The 23,959-nt window shown below is 40.4% G+C and overlaps 2 protein-coding genes across 4 annotated transcripts; both read right to left on the bottom strand.

Annotated features, from left to right (window-relative positions):
* Positions 1 to 3,769: 3,769 nt before the first annotated feature.
* Positions 3,770 to 9,930, bottom strand: slc10a2 (solute carrier family 10 member 2; the record flags this gene model as incomplete). Its single annotated transcript, XM_084084226.1, has 6 exons — positions 3,770 to 3,960; positions 6,176 to 6,333; positions 6,662 to 6,837; positions 7,101 to 7,189; positions 8,069 to 8,187; positions 9,545 to 9,930. 6 exons carry the CDS (start codon positions 9,928 to 9,930, stop codon positions 3,770 to 3,772), a joined length of 1,119 nt encoding a protein of 372 aa, XP_083940352.1.
* Positions 9,931 to 11,379: 1,449 nt separating this feature from the next.
* gtpbp8 (GTP binding protein 8) lies at positions 11,380 to 23,619 on the bottom strand. 3 transcript variants are annotated; one of them, XR_014602803.1, is made up of 9 exons: positions 23,517 to 23,619; positions 22,443 to 22,640; positions 21,554 to 21,707; positions 19,548 to 19,646; positions 19,126 to 19,256; positions 18,550 to 18,649; positions 16,686 to 16,804; positions 11,845 to 11,987; positions 11,380 to 11,582 (listed from the first exon to the last, which is right to left on the bottom strand). XR_014602803.1 is itself a non-coding variant. In XM_084085428.1 (8 exons), the coding sequence occupies exons 2-8, from the start codon at positions 22,610 to 22,612 to the stop codon at positions 11,897 to 11,899; spliced, it is 864 nt and encodes a 287-aa protein (XP_083941554.1). In that variant the 5' UTR covers positions 22,613 to 22,640; positions 23,517 to 23,619; the 3' UTR covers positions 11,380 to 11,896. The 3 variants fall into 3 exon arrangements, 2 of the variants coding, with proteins under 2 accessions (XP_083941554.1, XP_083941555.1); XM_084085428.1 differs by having other exon boundaries at positions 11,380 to 11,987; XM_084085429.1 differs by having other exon boundaries at positions 11,380 to 11,987; positions 22,443 to 22,636; positions 23,517 to 23,602.
* Positions 23,620 to 23,959: the final 340 nt, after the last annotated feature.

Below are 23,959 nucleotides of genomic sequence, written 5' to 3'. Positions count from 1 at the left end.
ACACCATTGTGTCACTACCGAAACGGAATTTTTTTTACTAAGTCCAGAGCTCGATGAATGTTAGGGACCAAAAAAAAAGTCACTACCAATCAACTTTAAATTGCCTGAAACGTACTCCTAACAGGTTTTTGGGGGAACAATTTTTTTTCCGTTTCGGTAGTGACACCATTGTGTCACTACCGCAACGGAAAAAAAATTACTAAGTCCAGAGCTCGATGAATGTTAGGGACCAAAAAAAAAGTCACTACCAATCAACTTTCAATTGCCTGAAACGTACTCCTAACAGGTTTTTGAGGGAACAATTTTTTTTTTGGCCTCCACACTTAGTGATTATTTCGGATTTAACTTTCGTTTCGGTAGTGACCCAATGGACATTTAAAGGCAGGCTTACAACTACATACTTACGCCTAGTAACCTCATTCATACTTTAAAATGTTCATCTTACTGTGGACATGTTTGCCTGAAAAGGGATCTTTGAAATGTTTCATTGTTTTAGAATAGTACTCTTTTAAAAGTTCAGAGATTTATAATGGAGGTCGATGGAAGATTTTGGGACCTCAAAAAAATACTTTTACCTAGAAACTCTATTCACAGTTCAAGAATTCCACCTTACTGTGGACATGCATGCTTGAGATGTTTTCTTTGAAATCATTTGTAGTTTTGGAGGTATTTAACTTTAAGCGCTTAATGCATTGTCAATGCGGCAATGGACATTTAAAGGGGGAAAAGTACAAACTTTGGCTTTTACCTTTATCTAATCTTTCATTGAAGACCACGCAGTGAACAGCATAAGTATGAACCATTGTGGTGCAGTGGTTTAGATGCAGGGCTTGCAACCAGAAGGATTCCGGTTCAAATCCAGCCAGATCTTTTTTCCAACATTTACCTGGCACTTTTACCTTTATCTAATCTTTCAGTGAATAGCACACAAGTGAACATGATAAGTAAGAACCACTGTGTCAATCTCAAGCATACATATCCACAGTAGCCTTGAGCAGCCAATCATTTTTTTTATCCCAATTTAGTCATTATGCCAATGAATTCCTCCCTACACACATTTCTGTGTTGTCACTGCTGTTGTATCCTACTGACTCACCTGCCAGTGAGGAGCCCCCACCGGGAGGAATTAGATCCACACGGAGGTTGTGGATTAGAACCCACAACCTCCAAGGTGGTGGGCACTAGGCAGGGACTTTACCACTGCGCCACCCGAGCGCCTTGTAATCAAGTTATTTGACATGCATTCCTCATTCTCCCTCACCCCCCCCCCCCCTTTCCTACTCTGTACATATAGTGTTTTTATATTGTGATGATATTGAATACCTAGGACCCCAATGGAAACAAGACCGCAAGGACCTTTTTGGTGAAATCCTTTTAGACAAAGTGTTTGACTGTACTTGTGCTGTTTTTACATTTCTGTCTAATAAAATATTCAATCAATCAATCAATCAATCAATTCTTGACTGATTCCACTGGCTTGCAAAATCGTGGGATAAAAATACATTTAAAAAAGATGCTCTAGCATACAAATTGCTTAACATAAGGTTTGATTCATTAAAATATGTTCATGGCATGTTTTTGAAAATGTTATGTTTATTGAGTATTCTGGGTACAGTATGTATCAAAAAAAGTTTTTAAAACATATTATGTTAAATTGTTCAGTGTAAAATGTTTTGTTTGCAGCAGGAGATATACAACAAGCTACAGTAACTGCTAAGAAATTGAAAATGAGAGAAGTCATCGTGTAAAATAAGACATCTGGGATAGCAGTATGGAATACATACATACTTGTTCGATTAATGCACGCCATTGTTTAATACAATTCAAAATATTACATAGGTTACATTACTCAAAAGTAAAATTACACAAAATATTCCCAGACACCTCCCCCCAATGTGATAAGTGCAAATCAGCAGATGCAACTCTACTGCACAGTTATGCCCTGTGTCCCAACCTACAGAATTTCTGGATAGAGATATTCAGACTATTTTCCAATATACTAGAGGTAGAGATAGATCCAGACCCAGTGTTAGTCATCCTGGGGGTATCAGAAGGGATGAAGAAACTACAACTACCTCAACAACGCCTTCTTTCATACGGCCTTATTGCTGCAAAGAAATTGATACTCTTATTTTGGAAGAAGAAAGAGACCCCCACAATCAAACTCTGGCTCAACGAGATGACAGAGTCCTTACATTTAGAAAGAATCAGATATATACTCAAAGATAAACTGAAAGATTTTGAAAAGATTTGGAAGCCTTTAGTCTCCTTTCTTAAAGGTTGAAAGGCTAATCCTTGTGGATGACCCGTGTCGCACGTAATCTGGGGCAGCACTTCTGGGGAGGGGGAGGGGAGGCGGGAGGGTCCCTTTGTTTTTTGCTTAAGTTTGAGTTTTTTTTTTTTTTTCATGTTACCTGTCTGTTTTGTGTTTATGTCTGTTTGTTTTTGTTTAAAAAAAAAAAGGAAGCTAAATGTACAACCATAACTTGTGCTTCACAATAAAAATATTTGAAACATAAAATAGTATCACAGTCCCGAAAACGCGAGAAAATGCAAACTTGTAATAGAGTCAAAGCAAATTAAAACCGATCCAATTCCTTGATCTTGGTCTTAACTGCAAACAAATGCACTTCATCCACTTAAACCTGTATAGGCCTACTTATACTGTCACCGGGATCCCCCAGGGCTATAGGCTATACTAGGTTCTCTAATATTTCCCTGTACACCAAATCTCTTTAGTGAAAATAGGCAACCGACAATCTCATTTTTCTATTATCACCAAATGTTTACCCCAGAATAGCTAGGGTTCAAGTGGTTATTGCAAATGTTATCCTATTAACATGCATACTAAAATACAGAAAATGCCTAAAAGTGAACCAAAACATGTAACCCACACCCAATACAAAGGACTTAATAAATTAGCTAAGGTAAGAATACAGATTATAAATAAAGAGTTGTGATTCCAGTTCCTTCAAACTTACCCATGGCCAAGCAGAGAATATATTGAAATACACACAGAAATACAGAATCCTAAACCTTCCTGACACAATTATCCTTCCATGACATCTAATAATATTCATTCATGAGGTATGAATTTCAAATAAGTACAATACAAGACACATACATATACAAATGTCGTGCACAACACATACCTTGAAAAAAAATAAGTGTCATACATTTCAAAATATACAAACAATGGCCAAGAAATATATTTGTAGGGAAATATGTGAGAATATATTTTTGAATGGTTAAAAATAAATAAAACACATATGAAATATAAATGAATTAAAATGCACAAACTTGCACAGGGACAGAAGATGGAAATTCGTTTTTTTGGGTGAATCACAGAATAGTGACGTTAATTTAAAAAAAATCATAACATACCTTTGGTCCATTTCTTTTGAAACATATACACTCATTTTTCTGTTTCCTTTCAAGAACCCTGTCATTTTCAATCTGCTAAGTCAATAGAATCCAGGGATGCTTGCGCCACAACTCCATGCAGACTTGCCCAAAATGTGTAATGAACAGCTTAAATTTGGGAAGTCCCTTCAGTCCCTGCCTATGCCATTGCTCAATGCCCATGTGCACTTTCAGATTGAATGACCAATCCACTGAGGAGAGAAACAGATGTAGACAAACAGAAAGACAGTCTTCTCAATTTTATAGCAGAAATAATGGGGTTTTAAAGTCAGATAAGGGCAGGGCCTGCCGTGCACGTATACGGCCTGCAGAGGACAGCATTGTGTGTCTGTGGCATGGTCCCGTTTCACAGCTCAGTGTTGCTAATATTCGCTTTCTCTTTGGCGTTGCCGTTCTCATCTGGGACAAAGCCTCCATTCTCCAGGGCGAGTTCCTCCTTCTGCTTGATGATGTCACCGTCACCAGCCTCCCCTGCATCCCACTCACTGTCCCTCTCAGGTAAGCTCTTATTGTAATGCCTCTTATAAACCTGGTAGCCTGGGAAAGAGAGCACCATGACTCAGTACAACAGACCTCAGTCTGAATATGTTTGAGCAATTAAGCAGTTTGTCTCACATTTATGAAGGAGAGACTCAGGTTCATGCATGCATGTAGGGGTGCAATAGTTAAACTAATCGATTCAATTGATTATTCACAATCATTGATTTAATAAAATAATAGATTTGGGGAAATAAAATAGGTTTTCTAAGTAGCATACAGTAAATGGACTGTGAAGTCAAAACAGCAATTGTTTCAATTAACCATATGTTATTTTAGGGGTAGCCTAGGGGTTTGCATCCGGCTTTGTCAAGCGTCTATATGAACACAATGGACCCTTCGCTAAGCCCCACCCACTCCACTCTGTGACTGGTGGTGGGAAGTTAGTCACACCCAGGCCTGGCAGCGCCTGGCAAACTTTGCTTCTCACCCATTGACTTGCATGTTAAATGACGGCTTTTCTCCTTAAAAATAATCGATCATTTCAGCAGCAAGAGCTTCAAAATCTCTTCTAAATCTAGTCAACAAGGCCTGCAGTAGGCTATGCACTGGACAAATGTGCATGACATTATTTCAATAAACTAAAAACACGGGAAATGTTAGAGGGAGTAATAGCCATGGATACACGACGGTCGACTGTCTCGACCGTCATGGATGAACTTCAACCTGGTGTTTGCACTGTCTCCATTTACGGCCCGTACATCTACAGAAACGTTCATATTTCAAATATAAAGTGCTTATCCCATGGCCACGGATGTTACATTTATGTACGGGTTCTCAAAAGTACCCGTATAATCCGTGTTTGTTCAATAAAAAGCATTTTAATCTGATCGGTGGCCATTTTCTCCATATGCGTTCAACTAAGCGACCCTATCGGTTGGTAGGTGTATTGCACTCTGATACATTATAACTCTATGAGAAAATGGCCACCGATCGGATTAAAATGCTTTTTATTGAACAACACAGAATATACGGGTACTTTTGAGAGTCCCGTGCATAATTTTAACATCCGTGGCCATAGCATAAGCAATTTATATTTTGAAATCTGAACGTTTATATAGATGTACGGACCGTAAATGGAGAAAGTGCAAACACCAGGTTGAAGTTGATCCATGATTGTAACAGGAGTTTTCATGTACCGCAGGGTAAGACTACAGTAGCAGTTAATAAATAGACGAACAAATGAATGAATATACTTTAACGTGCGGAATTCGAAACAGGCAGCGCTGGGATTCTGAATTGTGTTACGATTACGGTGATTAGTATCATTGACACCACCTGGGCGAGTGAGTCGTGTAACTTTCCCAACGTTAAGCTGTGTTCAACAACTCAGGCACAGCCATAGCCTTCCAGTTTAAGCGCAGATTTCAGCTTGGGAAAAGAACCCTCCAGTTGTGGATAAGTGGAATCTGTTGCTGGTTCATAGTCACCATAGCGTTATCGTGGTATTCCTGTTCTTGCTATTATGTTGCAAATGATTGTGTGTGTGTGCGGGCGAAATAACATTGACAGCTATGGCAGGTGACGAAAGTTTGCCAGACCTGTGCCAGGCTAACAACGGTTGCTAAGCTGGCATTGGACAATCGCTTTTGGGGTGGGGTTTAGCGAAGGGTCCATTGGCTCATGTTCGGGGGAGGGAAGCCGGGAGGGGAGGGTGATATTTGTCACTGCAAGTACTGTACGTCCTACGGGCTGGGGCGGCACCTGTCAGCAGGGAATGTTGGGCGGGAGGAGTACGACGAAGGCTCTGCGTCCTCCCGGTGGGGGCTCCTCACTGGCAGGTGAGCCAGTAGAATACCACAGCAGTGACAACACACAGAAGTGTGTGTGGGGACTGGGGGGTAATTAAGCCAGGTCATTGTTGACCTGGCATCCTATAGTGTGTTTTCAATGTACAGATTATTATTTAGATTTTTTTGGATATTCTACTGTTAGACTGATTGTAGGTTCTTGGTTTACTTATGATCCTAGATGACTATTTCTATGCATTTGATGTATTACCTTGTGTTGTCCTTGCTTACTGTAAGCCACTCTGGATTAAGAGCGTCTGCTAAATGCCTAAATTGTAAATTATAGTGACTGATTGGGGAAAACATGGGTAAAAAGAAAAAGTCTTGTATGGGGGTCCCTGGCACAAAACATTTTCAAACACAACGGCCAAACAGCATTTGACATGAAAATATTTGAGAAGCACTGGTGTAAATGAAGCTCTCACCTCCCACAGCGACGAGCGCCGCTGCCAGCTGGAAGATGCTGTAGATGAGAGGGAAGGCGAACATGACCTCCAGCTCCTCTGGAGAGAATGACAGCTGGACGATGGTGCTGCATAGCTGGGAGTTCTGGAAGCCCGTTTCCAAGGCGATGGTACGACACCTGACAACACCACCAGAGAAACACCATGTTAATGTGGTCGAGTATGAGTGTGAGGCAGCAGTGTTGATTAGAGTTTCCAAAACAGTGGGTCGGGAGTCCGGGACCCATTTGTGGGCTGCGGCCCCATTTTCATGGGTCGCAAGTAAATATGCTATTTTTACTGTTTCCTACATAAAAAAAAATCTAAAGAATTTCATAGATAAAATAAAGACATCTAAGAATTTACATTTAAAAATAAATAGTAGATAAGAAGTAGATCTGCTATTTTTTAACAGTTTTTAAGATACAAGGTTTCCACCCGACAGCAACGATATTCATGTGGTCCTACCTGTACCAGGGCTGGCCTACGAAGCGGGCCAGTAAGAATCCCAGTCCGAAGCCGATGAACGGGTAGACGGCGCCGATGATCCAGAGCGATGGAGCGATGGTCCAGGACGACTGATACAGCACCCCCCCCACCACCGCTATGAGGATGATGAGAGCAAAGCCCACGATGGAACCCACCTAAACATATGCACACGCATTTAGTCATATATATTAGTTCAATATATTTACGTACATACAGTACGTCAGTGACGATATGGTATACACACATACTGTTCTGTAACACTGTATCCACACAGACAGACATCAAGTATACAGCACACACATACCCATGTGCAATTTCAGAGAGATTGGCCAATCTATTGAGCACTATGTGTGTGTGTGTGTGTGTGTGTGTGTGTGTGTGTGTGTGTGTGTGTGTGTGTGTGTGTGTGTGTGCTTACCTTGAGGATTTTCTTGGCATATTCAGGTTTCTTGTGTTTCACGTAAATTCCCAGAGCGACAGGAACAAGTAGAGACACCAGAGTGATACCTGACACACACACACACACACACACACACACACACACACACACACACACACACACACACACACACACACACACACACACACACACACACACAGAGTACTCATTTCCACACTGCTTGTTATACATTGATGAACTTTATTTCTACAGCTTTGTGTTTTACAGGCAATAAAATAATTGTAGTTATAGTCAATAAAAATGGCAATATAGTAAAAACAGCAACAACACATGACATAACACAAATTATATAAAAATGCTCTAAAAGCCTTTGTAATATATATATATATATATATATATATATATATATATATATATATATATATATATATATATATATATATATATATATATATATGAAAGCTACAGTTCATCATTGCCTCATCATAACTAAACATTATCACATTTCAAATTCATATACTGTATAATATCAACTAGAGTACCCAGAATAGAAATACATTTTTATATTTTGATGCCCATAAGATTACGTGCAGTGATCACCCATCCTGCCCGGCTTTCCTTCCCCGAACACAAGCCAATTTTGATTGTGTAGACGCTTGAGCGCCCGTGAAATTGCATTTTAACAGCAAATGTAATTATTAGGATTTTCAGGTCCATATAATACCCGACAGTCGGGGTCAGTTCTATAATATCTCGAAACAAATCAGATCTTAGAATGTATTTCAGAACAAATTTCACAGGTCCATTAGGGTTCGGGCCGTCATAAGGTAAGGTAAGGCTGCCATGTTTTTACCCTTCTGTATTTTTTAACCTGCACAGGAAAACAAACTACAAAATTGGCCTAGGTTTTCATACCTCTGGGACTGCGAGTATGGCATGTCTTTACCTACTGTATGGTGTAATAAGGCACTGTGTCACATGTTTACCTATGCTGTCATAAGGGATCTGGATGGTGTCTGAGGAGGTCCAGACGCTGGTATAGATGAGGAGGCACAGGGGCATCATACCCAGGGCCAAGATGGACGAACAGGCTGTCATACTGATGCTGAGGACACACAATGGGTACATGGACACACATGTCATCATTCAAAATATATTCAGGCAAAAATATTTACAGACCCCTTTTTTTTCATATTATAAATAAAATAAAATAAAGGTAATATTGTATTCATAATAGGTTTCATGGGCAAAAGGCTTTGCAATCACAATGCTTAATATCTTAGGATGGAGTGAGTGAACTACAATTAATTAAACATGCCATTAAACTAATCCAATTAAACATGACATTAAACTAATCCAATTAAACATGCCATTAAGCAGGGCCAATCATTTCCGTTTAGACAAACAGGATGTTTGTTCCTTAGCTGTATTAAACATGAATTAGTACTTTACAGTAATTACAGTAATTAGTGAGTCAACCAAGTATTCAATCACACATTAATTCAGGCAGCCTACAAAAAGTCAACAACCCACAGTCACTGCCAGCGAGCCAAACAGTCAGCCAACCAGTAACAGTAACAATGAACCAGTCAGCCACCCAGTGATAATACGTATTAGTGTTATTATTAACAATTATATTAATAATAAATAAAAACACATGGAAACATAATTTGAACCATATTCCTAGATGGTTTGAAATGTGATTCACATCTTTTACAGATGTGGCTCAGTTTGGACACTCGGACACCGAAGCCTGAATTATAATGTCACATAACCAAAAGTTCCCCATCTAAAAGCTCACAGCCTTTAACTCGTTTTTTTTTTTACAAGTGTACTACGACAGTATAAGTTAAGCATTACTCACGCCTATGTTGTTAGGTCGTTACCACAGCAACCAATGCAGATAGGTCGATGATGTCTGAATACACAAATCTGATCACTTACAATAACAGTGTGGACATTCACGCTTAAAGATCAGATATGATAACAGTGTGGACAGTCAGTCCTAAAGATCAGATATGAGACACAAAACAGAAAGTAGGTAGCTGATATATTGCACTTTTACCTTAGCGCTAGGTATACTCTTAGGTGCTTGTTTTAGAAGAGAATGCACTTAAGACTTCTGGTGATTAGTAGTTTCCTTGCCTACCTATGTTGAATGCACTTATTGCAAGTCACCTTGGATAAAAGCGTCTGCTAAATGACTGTAATGTAATTTTCCTTGCAATCTGAACAAAGCCTATGTTCTCTCAGCCCAATTGTTAACCATATTAAGCCTAACCCAAACCCTAAGCTGAGGGAACATACGGCTGACCTCACAGACACAACCAGTCAGTCAGGCATCCATGCAGGGACAGTTACAGCCAACCAGTCAGACAACAAAATATGATCCAATGAAAATGTCAATTGGACCATTGGGCACTTGATGTTTCCCTTCCTCCTCTCAGTCCATCATGTCTCACCTGAGGTCCATGTCTCCATCCAGCCAGTAGCAGATGATGTTGGAGCTCGAACCTCCGGGGCAGCAGCCCATAATGATGATGACGATGGCCTGGACCGGCATGACGTTGAAGGCCAACGCCAGGGCGAAGGCTGTGAAGGGCATGATGCCGAACTGGCACAGGAACCCGATGAAGATCCCCCACGGCCTCTTGATGTGACCCCACAGTTTGTGGACATCCACGGTGCAGCCCATGGCGAACATCACCATGGCAAGCATGACCGTCAGCACCACGCTCAGCACCAGGCTCAGGATGGCGTTGTAGTTGCTGGGAGGAACCAGGCAGTTGGCCCCCGAGCAGACGGTGGCATCGGAGGGGCAGGTGACCATGAGCACAGAGGTGGCCATGGTGGAGGTGCTAGCCGTGGTACACAGACTCCGTGAAGAATGGTGAAAGGAACCTTAGAGGGCTCTTCTGCAGGCTCTGCTGCTATCCACGGAGACCAAGAAACACAATGAGGGCTGTCACCCAGCTGCTCTTTAACTTCTAGCTATAGCAGGGACTTAAACATTTGGGAGGGAGGGGACAATGCTGAAAAAAGTCAAAAATTAACCTGTGCTTAGAGATTTGTTTTTACGAGGTCAGTGTTCAAAAGCAGACACACATAAAGACAAAAGTCGTTTCAACTCGGACTACAGTATAATAAATGTGATTACACCACGTTCATCTTTTATCGCCCTTTGAGCCTTTAAAACTTTTATTAGACTCTTCCAGGCATGTGCAGCATCATCATCCTCCATGAAGGTAAGATGCCTTTAGTGTTACACCTGTGGACGGCAAACACACCCTGCAAGCACAATGCACTTTGTGTGTGTGAGTGTTGCGTGTGTCATCGGGAGTGCCAGCAGTCAGGTCCAATGACAGTAAAAGAGGAAAAATGACATTGTAAAAGGTGCTGTATTTGGGGTTGTTTAAGTTGTTAGATTTGTGCCCTGTCACTTAGTACGCCAAAGTAGCTTTTTAAATAGTGGCCCCTCTGGTTCAGAGTTTCCTGAAAGAGCCAACTAGATAAGTTGCACCCATACAGACGGCAATTAAAAACAAATGAGATGAGAATGACACACATAGTTTTATCCTTTATCCTTTGATGTATCAAGGTTGAGACACAATCAGTGCACTACCTTTTCCAAACAGATCACAAGGAAATCATTTAGTACAGTTTGCAATTGCAATGTTACCTCCAAAAGGTTTATAAAACATTTTATTTTATTTCTCACAAATGGCAGAATCAGTATCTTTAACCTAAGGCCTGTTTATCGGCGTTGCTAATTATTTTATTCGGTCTTTCACAGTATTTGAATCTAATGTCTAATGTGATTGCTTTCTTCACACATTTGCTGCGTTGTTGTAGCTGAAAATGTTTATTCTATTTTATGTTGTAGCAGACCCCTTCTGTCAATTACATTTTATTTATTATATTTTAATACTGTAGCTGAGTATTTTAATACTGTAACTGTAGCTTATATTTACTATTTTATATTAGCTGATAAATTTTCTTCCCTGATTATGAAGCACTTTGTAACTCAGTTTTGAAACATGCTCTACAATAAAGGTTATTATTAAATGTGAGATAGTAAAGGTGACTATAGTATTACATTATTTTTATTGAGTGGTGTATTAAGCTCCCATAAAATCTTCAACTTCTAATTAACTAACAATCAAAGATGCAACACGTTTCTCTGTGAATCTGCCTTTAGTTTGTTCATGTGTCTTTCATTCCCAGGGTTCTGTCATTTATTTAAAGCTAAAGGGGGAAATATTTAACAAAAAAGTTATTGAACAACCAACTCATACCATTAACCGCATATTTCACTTTTATTATCAAATAAAACCAGCCATTATCCCATAAAATGTGCAGAACTAACATCCCATGTAGTAAACTGATTGGAATGAATTATGCAGATCAACCTTCATTAAATCAAGAAAAAAAGAGATGTTAATCTCCTTCCCACAGTGAAGTCTGAGGTCATTTATTCACTGATGGCATGTCCTAATGATTCTGTATAGATTAGGAAAAAAATAAAATATCTCCTTCACTGGACAGAACAGAGCAGAGAGACAGATATGTTCTACATTTGAACATGATGGGTCTTAACCCAATGACCACTCTGAACTTCAACTCTTCAGTCCAAAATGTCACCGATGTCACTCTGATGTGTAGACAGTAGACAATAACCAGGATATGATGAAGTATACTGTGTGCATGTAAACATACACAATGATTTGTTTTCAAGGTTTGTAGGAAACATTTAAACCTTCACCTGTGCAGAATTCCCTTAACAGTGTATTTATTATACACAGGTGGTCCTCAGGTCAGCTCGTACTGGTGGCTGCAAGCTTGAGGTTCGCTGTTACGTGAGCGATGAAACACCTCAAGAGGTAGACACCTGAATACGTATGGGAGCTGGGAGAGAGAGACAGACAGACAGACAGACAGACAGATCAGCTGTTGATTTTTATTGCACTTGTTACACTCTGTAGAGCAGTATCTTCTGCTCCACTCAGATAGGACTCAAAAACTGACTCCTACCTGCACAATGGGGGGGAAAGTGTCGTGGGTTGTGCGCTGTGTGCACCGTGCGTATAGACAAATCCACAGAGCGCTGCCCTGTAGGTGGCGCAATCATAACTGCAGTGTCAGACTCCTGTTGCGGTGTAGAAACCGCTTCCTACCTGCTATTTTACTGACTAAATGCTCTGGCAGATACAAAGTGTCACTGACGTGCATCAAGTTAGGCCACTTGATTACATTGGAGGTGTCAAATAGTCCATTATATTCTGCTGCACCGCAATTATTAATTAATAAGTTCAACCACATATACCGACGACGACCGACTTAAATGATAAGGGATAGCCTAGTATGTATCAAACACTGCCCGATCTACTATGAACACATACACGCATGCACGTGTGTGTGTGTGTGGTACAACCGTTAACATAAAAGTTGGCCGTGGTTCTGAATTGGCATCCAGGGAGTGTGTGTGTGCACAGTTTCGGAGCGAGCGGGCCAACGGTGTCGGAGATTAGCTGTTCACAGACGGACACAAGGACGGACACAAGGACACAAGGACGGACGGACGGACGGACGGACGGACGGACGGGCGGGCACGCACGCACGCACGCACGCACGCACGCACGCACGCACGCACGCACGCACGCACGCACACACACACACACACACACACACACACACACACACACACACACACACACACACACACACACACACACACACACACACACACGCACACAAACACACAAACACACAAACACACACACACACACACACACAAACACACGGACGGACGGACGGACGGACGGGGGGTAAAACATACTCTCTCGCCATGCCTTCGGCCTGGCGGAGACAATAATTGTGGTGCGGCCGAATATAATAGACTATTTGACACTTCCAATGTGAACAAGTTGTGACAAATGCACATTATATTTATCTGCTTGATCTATGGGTGTTATTATGTCTGATGGATATGTAACATCTGATCTAAGTTTATGCATGTTATTATATATGAGTGATATGTGACGTGTTGGACACTGAGACATATGGACATTTCCTATTCACTTGAGGGGTAATGGGGCTGAGTGCTGTGGGTGATTGGAACATTGGAGCCACCCGACGTTAGAAATATAGGGTGTGCCACGGGGGGAGGAGAGATCAAACAAACAGCCCGAACACTAGTGTGAACGGGTGGAAGAACAGAGCTCCGAGGCGCCGGTGTTACATGGTTAAGTTACAGAATTGACTAAGTGTAAACTGCGGCCTGGAGTTAAGAACTATCGAGCCCAGCGGGAGAGGAACATAACGTTGCTGCTGCGGGACGTCGAGCGCTGGGGTTTTATGAATGAGACGCCGGTCGGTGTTTGGAGACGGGAGGAGCCGCGGCCGGTGAGATAAAACCAAGCGTCCAGTTCTTTTGGATTACAAATACCAGGGGTACCCCGAACTTATTATTATTTGGACCGTGTATCAGAAGACGTTTGCATTTCGTTTTGGATCATTAAAGGACACAATAAACATTCTCGCGACCGCGGATTGAAGAGGCCGTTTGGACTATAACGAGGGGCTGTTTATTACTGTCACGCAAAGCGAGTGAGCGTCTGTTTGCGGTAGTGTTCTGACGTCATCGTGTAATTGTTTATTATTTACGTTTGAACTGGTGATCTAAGGGTTTTTTGGACAAAGTGTTGATTGTTGATTTGTTGTTTTGGGTGTTTCTTTTGTGTATTAGGGAAAGAGATAGGGACAGACGTCTATTTTAAGAGCCTGCAGTGTACTGTTTATTTGCCATTTGATTTGTGAATTATTATTTTTGTGGCTTAATGATATAAAGTACCTCAGCTAAAATCCTGCCGATCTCGTTGTTTTTCCTTTAGTTAATAATTATCCTTCAGAGTAAAAGGGCGATTGTTACAAAGTGACATAACTTGATGCAAGGCATTGACACTTTGTATCTGCCAGAACATTTAGTTAGGAAAGTAGCACGTAAAGCGAGCAGAATGCACATCGCAGCAGGCTTTTGACACCGCAATAATGACTGCGCAACTACAGTACAGGGCAGCTGTCTGTGGATTTGTCTATAGGCAGGTGTGGCGCATGAAATGTTGCATGAAATGATCGGTGTAGCGTTCATTTGCTGGCATGTTTCACCGTCACGTGTGCACATGTAGTATGTACACACGTGTTCGTGTGTGTTCCTGACATACAGTACAGTACAGTAGGCCACGATTGCAAAAATTGGTGTCGGCAATTCGATTTTAATGACGTTTCATAAGGTTATAGAGGGAATATGGAATGAATGGAAGACATTGCAAGGTGTCCAGAAGTTGCATGTATGTGTGTAGTAGTAGAAGTAGTAGCAGCTCTGCAGGGGTTTTCTTATCATCTTGTTATCAGTGTCATCAGTGTTATCTTCATCCATACTTGACACACCTGTCCTTCAGTCAGACGACCTTGTACACACACACACACACACAAACACACACACACACACACACACGCACACGGTTGAGGTCAGCTGGCTAAAGGACAGGTGTGTCAATTGCAGGGTTGCATTGCTCATGGGACGGCCTTGCACGCCGTGCAGGAACCTATTTGACCAGGAGCACGCGCAGGCACACGCATAGATTTAAAACGACTTTAAATTCACACCTCAACAAAGTTTACAAAGGCTCCCGACTCACTCCAGGTGGATTAACATAGGAATGAGTCTAGATGCATATCAAGTGTCCATTGTGTGACCTGTAGTGTAGGTGTTAAGCGACGTGCGCGTCACGTCATTAAAATAGAGTGCAACCCCGTTCCAATTCAGCATTGCAGCACTGGTCAAGTGTGTGTGTATGTTACATCAAATGTGTGCATGTTTCATTCAGGTCACAACTTTTCTATTTCTTCTGCACTGTCTGCTCTCCATGCTGGACCAACCCGCTCATGGTTTTCTATAAAAATGTATCTGTGTCACACCACCGTGTGTGACGTAGTTCTGTTATCTTATCTCGTTTGATCACAGATATCCATCTGACCTGATGGATATCATTAACACCATATACTGCACCTGCACTGTCATCAGACTTCCTGTAAAAGCAGCACTACAATGTTACCTCATACCATTCAACTGTGATGAAAATGTATTTCTACTGTATATCTGTACCACTGCATTTGTCTCCCCTCTCAGCTTTCCTACTGTCTGTCTCTCCTACACCGTCTCCCTCTCAGCTGTCCTACTGTCTGTCTCTCCTACACCATCTCCATCTCAGCTTTCCTACTGTATGTCTCTCCTACGCCGTCTCCATCTCAGCTTTCCTTCTGTCTGTCTCTCCTACACCGTCTCCATCTCAGCTTTCCTTCTGTCTGTCTCTCCTACACTGTCTCCATCTCAGCTTTCCTGCTGTCTGTCTCTCCTACACTACGTCCCTCTCAGATTTCCTACTGTCTGTCTCTCCAACACCGTCTCCCTCTAAGTCCTACTCTCCCTACTGTCTGTCTCTCCAACACAGTCTCTCTCAGCTTACAACTACCTGTCTCAATAAAGAGAGAATTATAAAACTAAAACATAAAACCCTACCAACAGAATAATATTGCAGGGGATTTTAGCAAATGTTTTGGCGGTGCTACCCACAAGGTTAGCTGTGTTGCTCATTCCACAAATGTACGATTCTTACAAGTTGTACCTCGTTTTCCAACTATATGAAACACAATACCAATTGGTATTATTGTTTTTTTTTATGATTTACTTTCAAGTTGGGAAATTGATGCTCATCTTAGTTTGTAATCAGATTCACATCAGAATCAAACAACAGTTGGGATTTAGTGATACTATAGTGTGCATTAACAACAGATATGTGTGATATTCTAAGTCAGATACACAGAGGCGGTTGGATTTGCTGGGGGGATGTCGGGGTCAATGCGTCTGCTTTTGATATGCACCCTCTGGTCATTCATTCATTACAAAATAAATGTACCTTTCTGTACTCGTACACAATACACTGTAAGTAATAAATGAAACCTTGAACCATTTTATGGCAGGTGAATATGTTGCATTTACAGGGATATTATGTTATACCACTGCTTCTGGTCAGACTAAATTAAATACATGCATTTCATTTTGGGAAATGCAGACTGTCTGATACTGTATGTATACAGATTTTGTGTGTGTGTGTGTGTGTGTGTGTGTGTGTGTGTGTGTCACACAAAATTTGTCCCTGGCATAACTTGAACAGCGTCCGACCGTTCGGTCCCAAACTTGGTGTGTGTCTCATATGAACCCGAGGCAGAGCCGAAAGGCAACTTGCATCCCGCGGGTTTGAGGAAGAGACAGAAAGTCTCTGTGTGTTCAGGAGATTTTATGCATTGGCTTCCCTGATTGGCCAACCCAAACCGCCGGCTTCACAGATTCACGGAGTGTCACACCACGTTTGTGTCACCAAGCCAAAGTAAAACCCTGAGGGAGGGAGGGAGAAAGAGGGGGCAGGGAAGTGTGTTCTGTTTCTTGGTCTCTTGCTATTACTGTAAGTGAGGGTGCGGGTCTGCTCCTCTTTTTTATGAGGATTATGATGACAAGTCAGTTCAGATCAGTTTAGACGGTCCTACCTGACCAGGAAGGGTTGTGGGAAACATCCTGTCGTTTGAGTCTTTAAAAGCTCCTGAAGTTTCAACAGGTTAGAGAGCAGAGCCCCTCGTGTCACCTTGTCTGTTTTAGTCACCAACACCTGCACATGACAGGAATATTAAAATACATTTAAATATTAAAACACCTGCACATGACAGTAATATTATAATACATTTAAATAGTAAAACACCTGCACAATAACAGTAATTTTACAATGTCATTCAGAACATTTTAGAAGACAAAATGGCTAAATGCATAATGCTATTACTTATAGTTATTATATACCATTTATTATTAACAGTATTAATAAAAAGAAACAAATGCAATTTGCTTGGACAAAAAGGAATTCCACCCACTCTTTCACACCTGCACATTTGTGCTGTGACAAATAAAGTTAACTCATTGAGTGCCATTAATGTGTTTCACGTGTTTTAGCGCTATGGTGTTGAGTGCCATTAACGTGTTTCACGTGTTTTTTTTTTACCGAAGATATCATCATCTGAAGATTTGCAGCTCCATCCACTCCTTGTTTAACTTAAAACTTAAAAAGGCTGTATCTCGCTTCCTAAGCACTTTTTTTTCACTTTGAAAAAATAAAAAAATAAAAATTGTAATGGCCAGAAATAGATCATAATAATTTGGGCACTCAATGAGTTAACGTTCTCAGCATGACATAAAGTTGTAAAATAAAGTGTAGCAGAAATAACAAACTCCATTGAATTAATTTTGCTTATCAGAACAGAAGCATGAGCAGAAGAGACGTTAAGTCTGACTGATTTTATTACAGTTCAGAAAATAAGCAGCTGAAGTGATATCTACTGGCCATTTAAATACACTGCAGGCTGCTCTTTCTATTGCACGTACAGCAGTGCTAATAATGCATGCAGGCAATAAGACAATCCTATTTCCATTTTAAACATAAGCCAGTCATTACTTAAGTAATTAATTTGTGTCTAGAATAGTACCGGGCATAATAATGGACTGTCCATTATACTGGTCATAATAATATGTAACTACAAAGGTACAAGAGGGTAGTTTCAGACCATGGCCTGGAGGGACAGTTGGTCTCCGATTATTCATTCATAGAAATGACATAGCCGTCTTTGACCGATTTGAAAACTATTCAAGAATTTTGTTCTTTGTTCTGCTGGCAGCGGGCAAAAGAAATATGATGCTGACCGGCCCAGTAGAATGCAAAATTAGCTGTGGATAGACAGACACACACAGGCAAAAAAAGTCTCCTGGTGGACATTAATAACACTCATTTTAAATCGTATTACTGTTATTCAGAACCATGTATCAAGCTCTGTTTTAGCACTTAAGTTTAATCAGCCACAAACCCTGTTATGTCACCGCCTTAGCTGTGGTCAATGTGTTAATAACCGAACAGCATGAATATTTAAGTGCACAGACACTTCATTGTAACTCAGCCGTTTCAGGGGCGGCAGGTTTTAAATAGCTGAGTGGGAGCATTCAACATTCATCAACTGCAGACACCATGGTGGGGTGTGTGGGGAGGAGAGGTTGTTTAAAAATAAAAAATCTTTTCAATGTGTGGCATCGCATTGTTGCATCAAAACGTTACAACACATTGTGAGCTTGTAGATATTTTAGCAATTTTTGAAAACTTGGGGATTTTCATTTATATTGATTATTTTTTTATTATCAGTTTTCTCGATTAACTGTTGCACCCCTAAATAAAATGACTTTGATGTGACGTTCACAAAGATCACATAAAGCAAGCATATACTTGTCCAGTAAGTGTCCAGTATGATGTAGGGTGCTGTAGCCTAGAGACTGCAGGTTGTTAACATTTTGATTGTTAGTAGTCAATTGTCTCCATACCACATAAGGTCGTCTGACCTCCTCACACATCTCCAAGGCGATAAGATCTGCCTTCTGGACACCGATACTGCCGTCCACCAGTAGGAACGTCCTCACCAGACTGAAACAACAAATAACAAGTTGGCATTTGTCAGATGAATGTATGTGTGTGTGTGTGTGTGTGTAGTGTATGTATATCTTCTATATAAAATTGAAGTTGTCTGTGGCGGTGGTGCGTGTCTGTGCTCCAGGACTATGCCCAAATATGGATATATCTAGCATCAGCGCAAATCACCATTGTAAGGAAAAGGTTTATGTTGTGTGTGACGTCAGACCAGAGCATGATCAGAGAGAGAGATAGGGTGAGGGGTTGGTTGAGAGAGGGAGTGAGTTGGGGAGGAGAGATGGAGAAGAGGAGGGAGCGAGGGAGGCTATTTCACCCACGCAATAACCCTGGCAATGCTGGGTACCGAAACTTGAGTATGTTGAACAGCATGTCATAAAGCGATGCGTTGTCAGCACAATAAACCCGGCAAAGGCGGGCAAGCTGTATAAAACCCTAGCAGTGCTAGTGCTCATGTTTACTGAAATGCTTACTTTTCCCTTGCGAGCAGATACGGCTCCACCATGTCTACAAAGTCTTTGGGTGCTCTGTAGCCATATCCCGGCATGTCCACGATGGTGAATGCCTTCCCTACTTTGAAGAAGTTCATTTTCTTCGTGTGACCCTGAGGAGGAAACAGAGATGGAAGCCAAGCCTCATTAGGGCGTCAATAGTTATTTAACGACTTTTATTTAAAACACAGTAACACACTGTGTGGTCTGCACGCTGGTAATGCTGAAAAAGCTCCGCTGTATTTTTTTGCGTCGTCAATGTTTCGATCACTCAGATCTTCATCAGGACACATACAGTACATGATTACTATATTTGCCTCTTATTTCAGAAACATGATGCTTTGTGTCGTGCCTAACAACGCCCTCGTGTGGCTCATTGCTTTATTTCACCATGTTCTACTCACTGGAGTTTTGGAAACGCGAACCTCCACCTCAGGAGTCAAGGAGAACAGTGCTTTGATGAGAGAAGACTTTCCCACGTTACTTCTCCCAATAAAACAAACCTAGGAAGAAAAACACATTTATAATAGATACTCATATTACAAACAGTATATAGCAATGTGTGATATGATAATCACTGTTGCTTGGTGCAGGACAGACTGACTGACTGATGTCTTACATACAGGTAAAGTGAGACAAATTATCTTAAAGAACATTTCAGTAATACACAAAGTTCATCAACTGGTTCAATAATTTCTGAACTACAAACTAACAAATAATTATGCCTCATAATTTGACATCAATGAATGTGATGCCAAATATTCTATACAAAAAAAATACTCTTATTTCCACAGCATATTTCAACTGTGTACAGAACATAATTCACCAAAATCATGTGTTTCATATACTGCATACAGGCATACACAGTCATTGTTGTGCAGCAGTTTATAATAATAGGAGAAGTGTTTAAAAAGATAGCTAGGAGGAGACGTGTAGAGAGAAGTGCTTTGGTGAGACTAAAAGTGGGCAAACAAATACAAATTAAATCAGGATACATAACAGTAATACTAAAGGATCATTAGGAAGAAATGGGCCTGTGGCTCACCAGCTTTAGGTAGTTTAGAGAAAACATGACTATATGGAAACATCAAATATTGAATGACGTTTTGTTCATGAATATTGTGATCATTTTCAGCTCAACTCTCTACAACCTCAAAAAGTACACTTTTGCTTAGTCTGCAATGTTTTAGCTATACGACAAACTCAAATTTCAATCAGGCTAGGACAGCAACTATCCATCATTTTTTTACCGATTATTCTATTGATTGTTCTTTTTTCTTTCTGTTTGGAAAAAACATTTCTATTTTCCAGCTAAAATAGATGATTTCATAATCTTTAATTATTAAATAATTTTTCACTTCAACCTTTATATATGGGTTTAATCAATGAAATCGATTAGTTCAATTAACTGTACTACCTCTACATGACCATATGGAAACATATTGAATACCGAACGGTCCATGAATATTGTGATATTATTAATTTCAAGCTCGACCCACGGCCCAGAGGGCACTTTGAGTCATTTGTCACGTGGATGGAGATGAATGGCGTTAACCAGGGATACATCACCCTGTGACAGAGCAGCCACACTAACACTCCTCTGTCCTACTGCACCACACACCGTTCCATCCTGAGCCCTGAGGGCCAACGCCGCTGCACTTTGCAGGTTATAAATCTGTTCATTTGTTAGGAAGCGCCAACAGCTGCTATTAAATATGGATGAACTGTGGGAGGAGGCACAGACATGGTTCTGAAGCTCCGAACCGCCGCGTGTCTGAGTTATGAAGGCAGTCCCGTAACACTGAGAGTGACGGCTATCAGTCTACATGATCAATGTGCTCGACACACACACACACACACACTTATTTGGGCTAATTGCAATTATTTTGCATAATCGTTAGTATCGTTTCTTTTCTGTATAAACACAGCTGGATGAAATTAACAAAAATGTCATATTTCCATCTGTCATAGTTCCACATCGTCCATTCTCTTTAAACACTTTCAATTTGGCGTTGCTATTTTAGGCATTTAGGTAAAGAATTATTATTACATTTTGTAATGGTCATACATCTGACAAAATAGCAAACATAGCTGATCCACAACTATTTTGGAATATTTTTTGAAAGTATAAACTTATTAAGAATGTTTTCTGCATGTTTCCGCTATAGTACTTTATTTATTTTGATTATTGGTACCAGTCATTGTCAGTTCTTTCTGTGTATATTTCTGTAATAGGCTTTGTACATTTATACTGTAGGTTATTTGTCATATCTGTCAAAGCCTAAAAGGCAAACAGAAATGTAATTTTTATGTTCCAATATTCAATGCCAAAAACACATGACACACACACACACACACACACACACACACACGCGTACATAAACATTACAACCCTCTTCCATCCACTGACCTCAGGCTGTGTCAGGTTGGGTACGTGATCCATCCTCACAGCGGACGAGAGATAATCGATCTTACGCGAGGGAGACGAGCAGAAGAGTTTCTCTGCTTCCAACATGTCCTCCACACCGGGACGAAACAGCTGGAACTGGCTCTTGTCCACAGACCTGTCGAGCATGGCTTACATTAATGTTTTATTTTGTATTTGATTCAATTCAATGAGCCATATACCTGGCATCCAGTAATGGGTTTCTGTGGGAGGCAGCAACATAAAGATTCTCAACCTTTTTTATTTCAAAGACCCCCGGTTTGATACGCACACAGTTTTTATCTCTGGGACCCCAATCCACACACTGTAAAATACTCTGTTATTTTAACCCATTAAGACCTGAGGCCGATTCTTTTAAATTCTAAAAGTTTTCTGAAAAAAACTTATGTCATTGGTTCTGTGACATAGAACAGACCCGCATCTCAAAAGATTTTGTTCCAGGGACACACAGAAGCAAAGATTTAAGTTAAAAATGTTTGCTTTAAAATAATATATTCAAACATTTGTCACAAATTTTCAAAAATAGCAGATCTACAAGCTCATAGCGTGGCACAAAGTGACACGCTATGAGCTTGTATATCTGCTTTCTTTAATAGCCAACCAATGTACTATATAAATATATATAGCTAAAAATCTAAAATGACACAGATGCTTTACCGGTTTTAATGGGTTAACTCTGATAGTGTATAAAGAGACCCTCTAAAAAAGGTTGAGAATCACTGCTTAAAACACTATAACAACTTAAAACACTATAACACTATATAGTGTTAAAACACTATAACAATTACTCAAGTACAACCAAACAACTGTATTAGCTGCATAAAACAGTTAGAACAAATAATAAATACTAGACCTGTCCAGGTAAGCCTCCAGCTGGTCGAAGGGATAAAGCAGGCCTTGGAGTTTTGTCGGTGACATCTGGGAGACGCTTTGAAGCGAGGCCAGCTTATGGGCAGCATGCCGGGCCACGGAACTAAACTGAGCCCCAGGCTTCAGCCGAGGAGCCCACCTCCGACAAAACATCTGGTCTCCACTCAGTTCTCAGCCCTACCTGAGGACAGAGGCAGGGTTAGAAGATAGATGTGACCGCTTACAGCTGCAGTCTGAAACTTTTTTTAATTAATAAAATGTTTTAACCAATCTGTATGTAAATAGGATTCCCTCTTTTTGAGCGGTGTGTTTTGTTATTTGTTTCCTCCTACGTGGGTTTGTTTCCTGGGTGTTACAGTCACAATTATCTCTCTATGTCAGGAGGACATGAAACATACAGTCAGATTGTAGCTTTAATTCTCCTTACCTGCATCATTTATTGTAGTGTTTTTTGTTCTACTTGTGGAATTAGAGACTATTTTTCGACCTGAGACAGCAGGTGAATGTAACTGACAGGTACAGTAGACAGTAAATGTTTTTTCCCCCATTAATATGTATATTAGAAGTAAGGCACACAATCAGTGTCATTTCACATAGTGACTGCACATATTAAGCTTATTCATGTAAACATGGAATGACAACTTCACATCCTCAACACAGTTTGATAGTTTGCCTTGCCTACTTCCTTAAATATTTTCACTTTTTTAAGGCATGTAACACACACACACATAAAAAACAGACATCAGAAAGTAAGAAGAAAAAATAAAATGAAAAGATCATGGCACATAATCTGGCTTTAGCAAACAGTAAATGTAAAGATATTGAATAAAAAGATGCCAATCCTCCTTATCATGATCATTAATTAGCAAATTGACAGACAGTATGATAAGATCATGTTTTTACACTTTCATGTTGACTTCGCTTAGCGTTCATAACAATGTCAATGTTATGAGAGATGAGATTACCTGCCTGGCAACGCTAATAAAACACTTTAGAGATTCATTATTACGATTTAAATGCAGGATGGACAATAGCTGATATCCATTATATGACTTACATGAGTGGAAACGGCGGAATTAAACACTATAATACTGTAAATAAGAGTAATTCACTGTGACTTGTCCATGTTCTCCTTCTAAAGCCACCATACTGTGTAGCGGTGCAACACTGAAATGAGTCCGATGGAAACAATCAGTGTTGCCAGATTTTGCGTGAGAAATAAGCAACCAGGTATATGAAAACTAGGAAAGACTGGTGATGCGAAGTTATATGAAAACAAGCCCAAAAGAAGCAACTATAATAGGCCACATGACATGAGCCTATCCATCGGTTATTTGAAAATAGCCGATCTATAAGCTCACAGTGAGCTTGTAGATCTGCTATTTTTGAACATTTTTAATATTCTCCGAAATATTTTAACAACACATATCTGGTCAGCAAGGGGTCCCTGGCACAACCTATTTTTAGATGTATTTTTAATATGTATTTAAATTAAATACA

The sequence above is a fragment of the Gymnoscopelus microlampas genome, assembly GCF_963454915.1.
Source record: "Gymnoscopelus microlampas genome assembly, chromosome: 17".
Classification (NCBI taxonomy): Eukaryota; Metazoa; Chordata; class Actinopteri; order Myctophiformes; family Myctophidae; genus Gymnoscopelus; species Gymnoscopelus microlampas.
The sequence above is the reverse complement of the archived record's forward strand: the minus strand, read 5'-3'. Positions and strand labels throughout refer to the sequence as shown.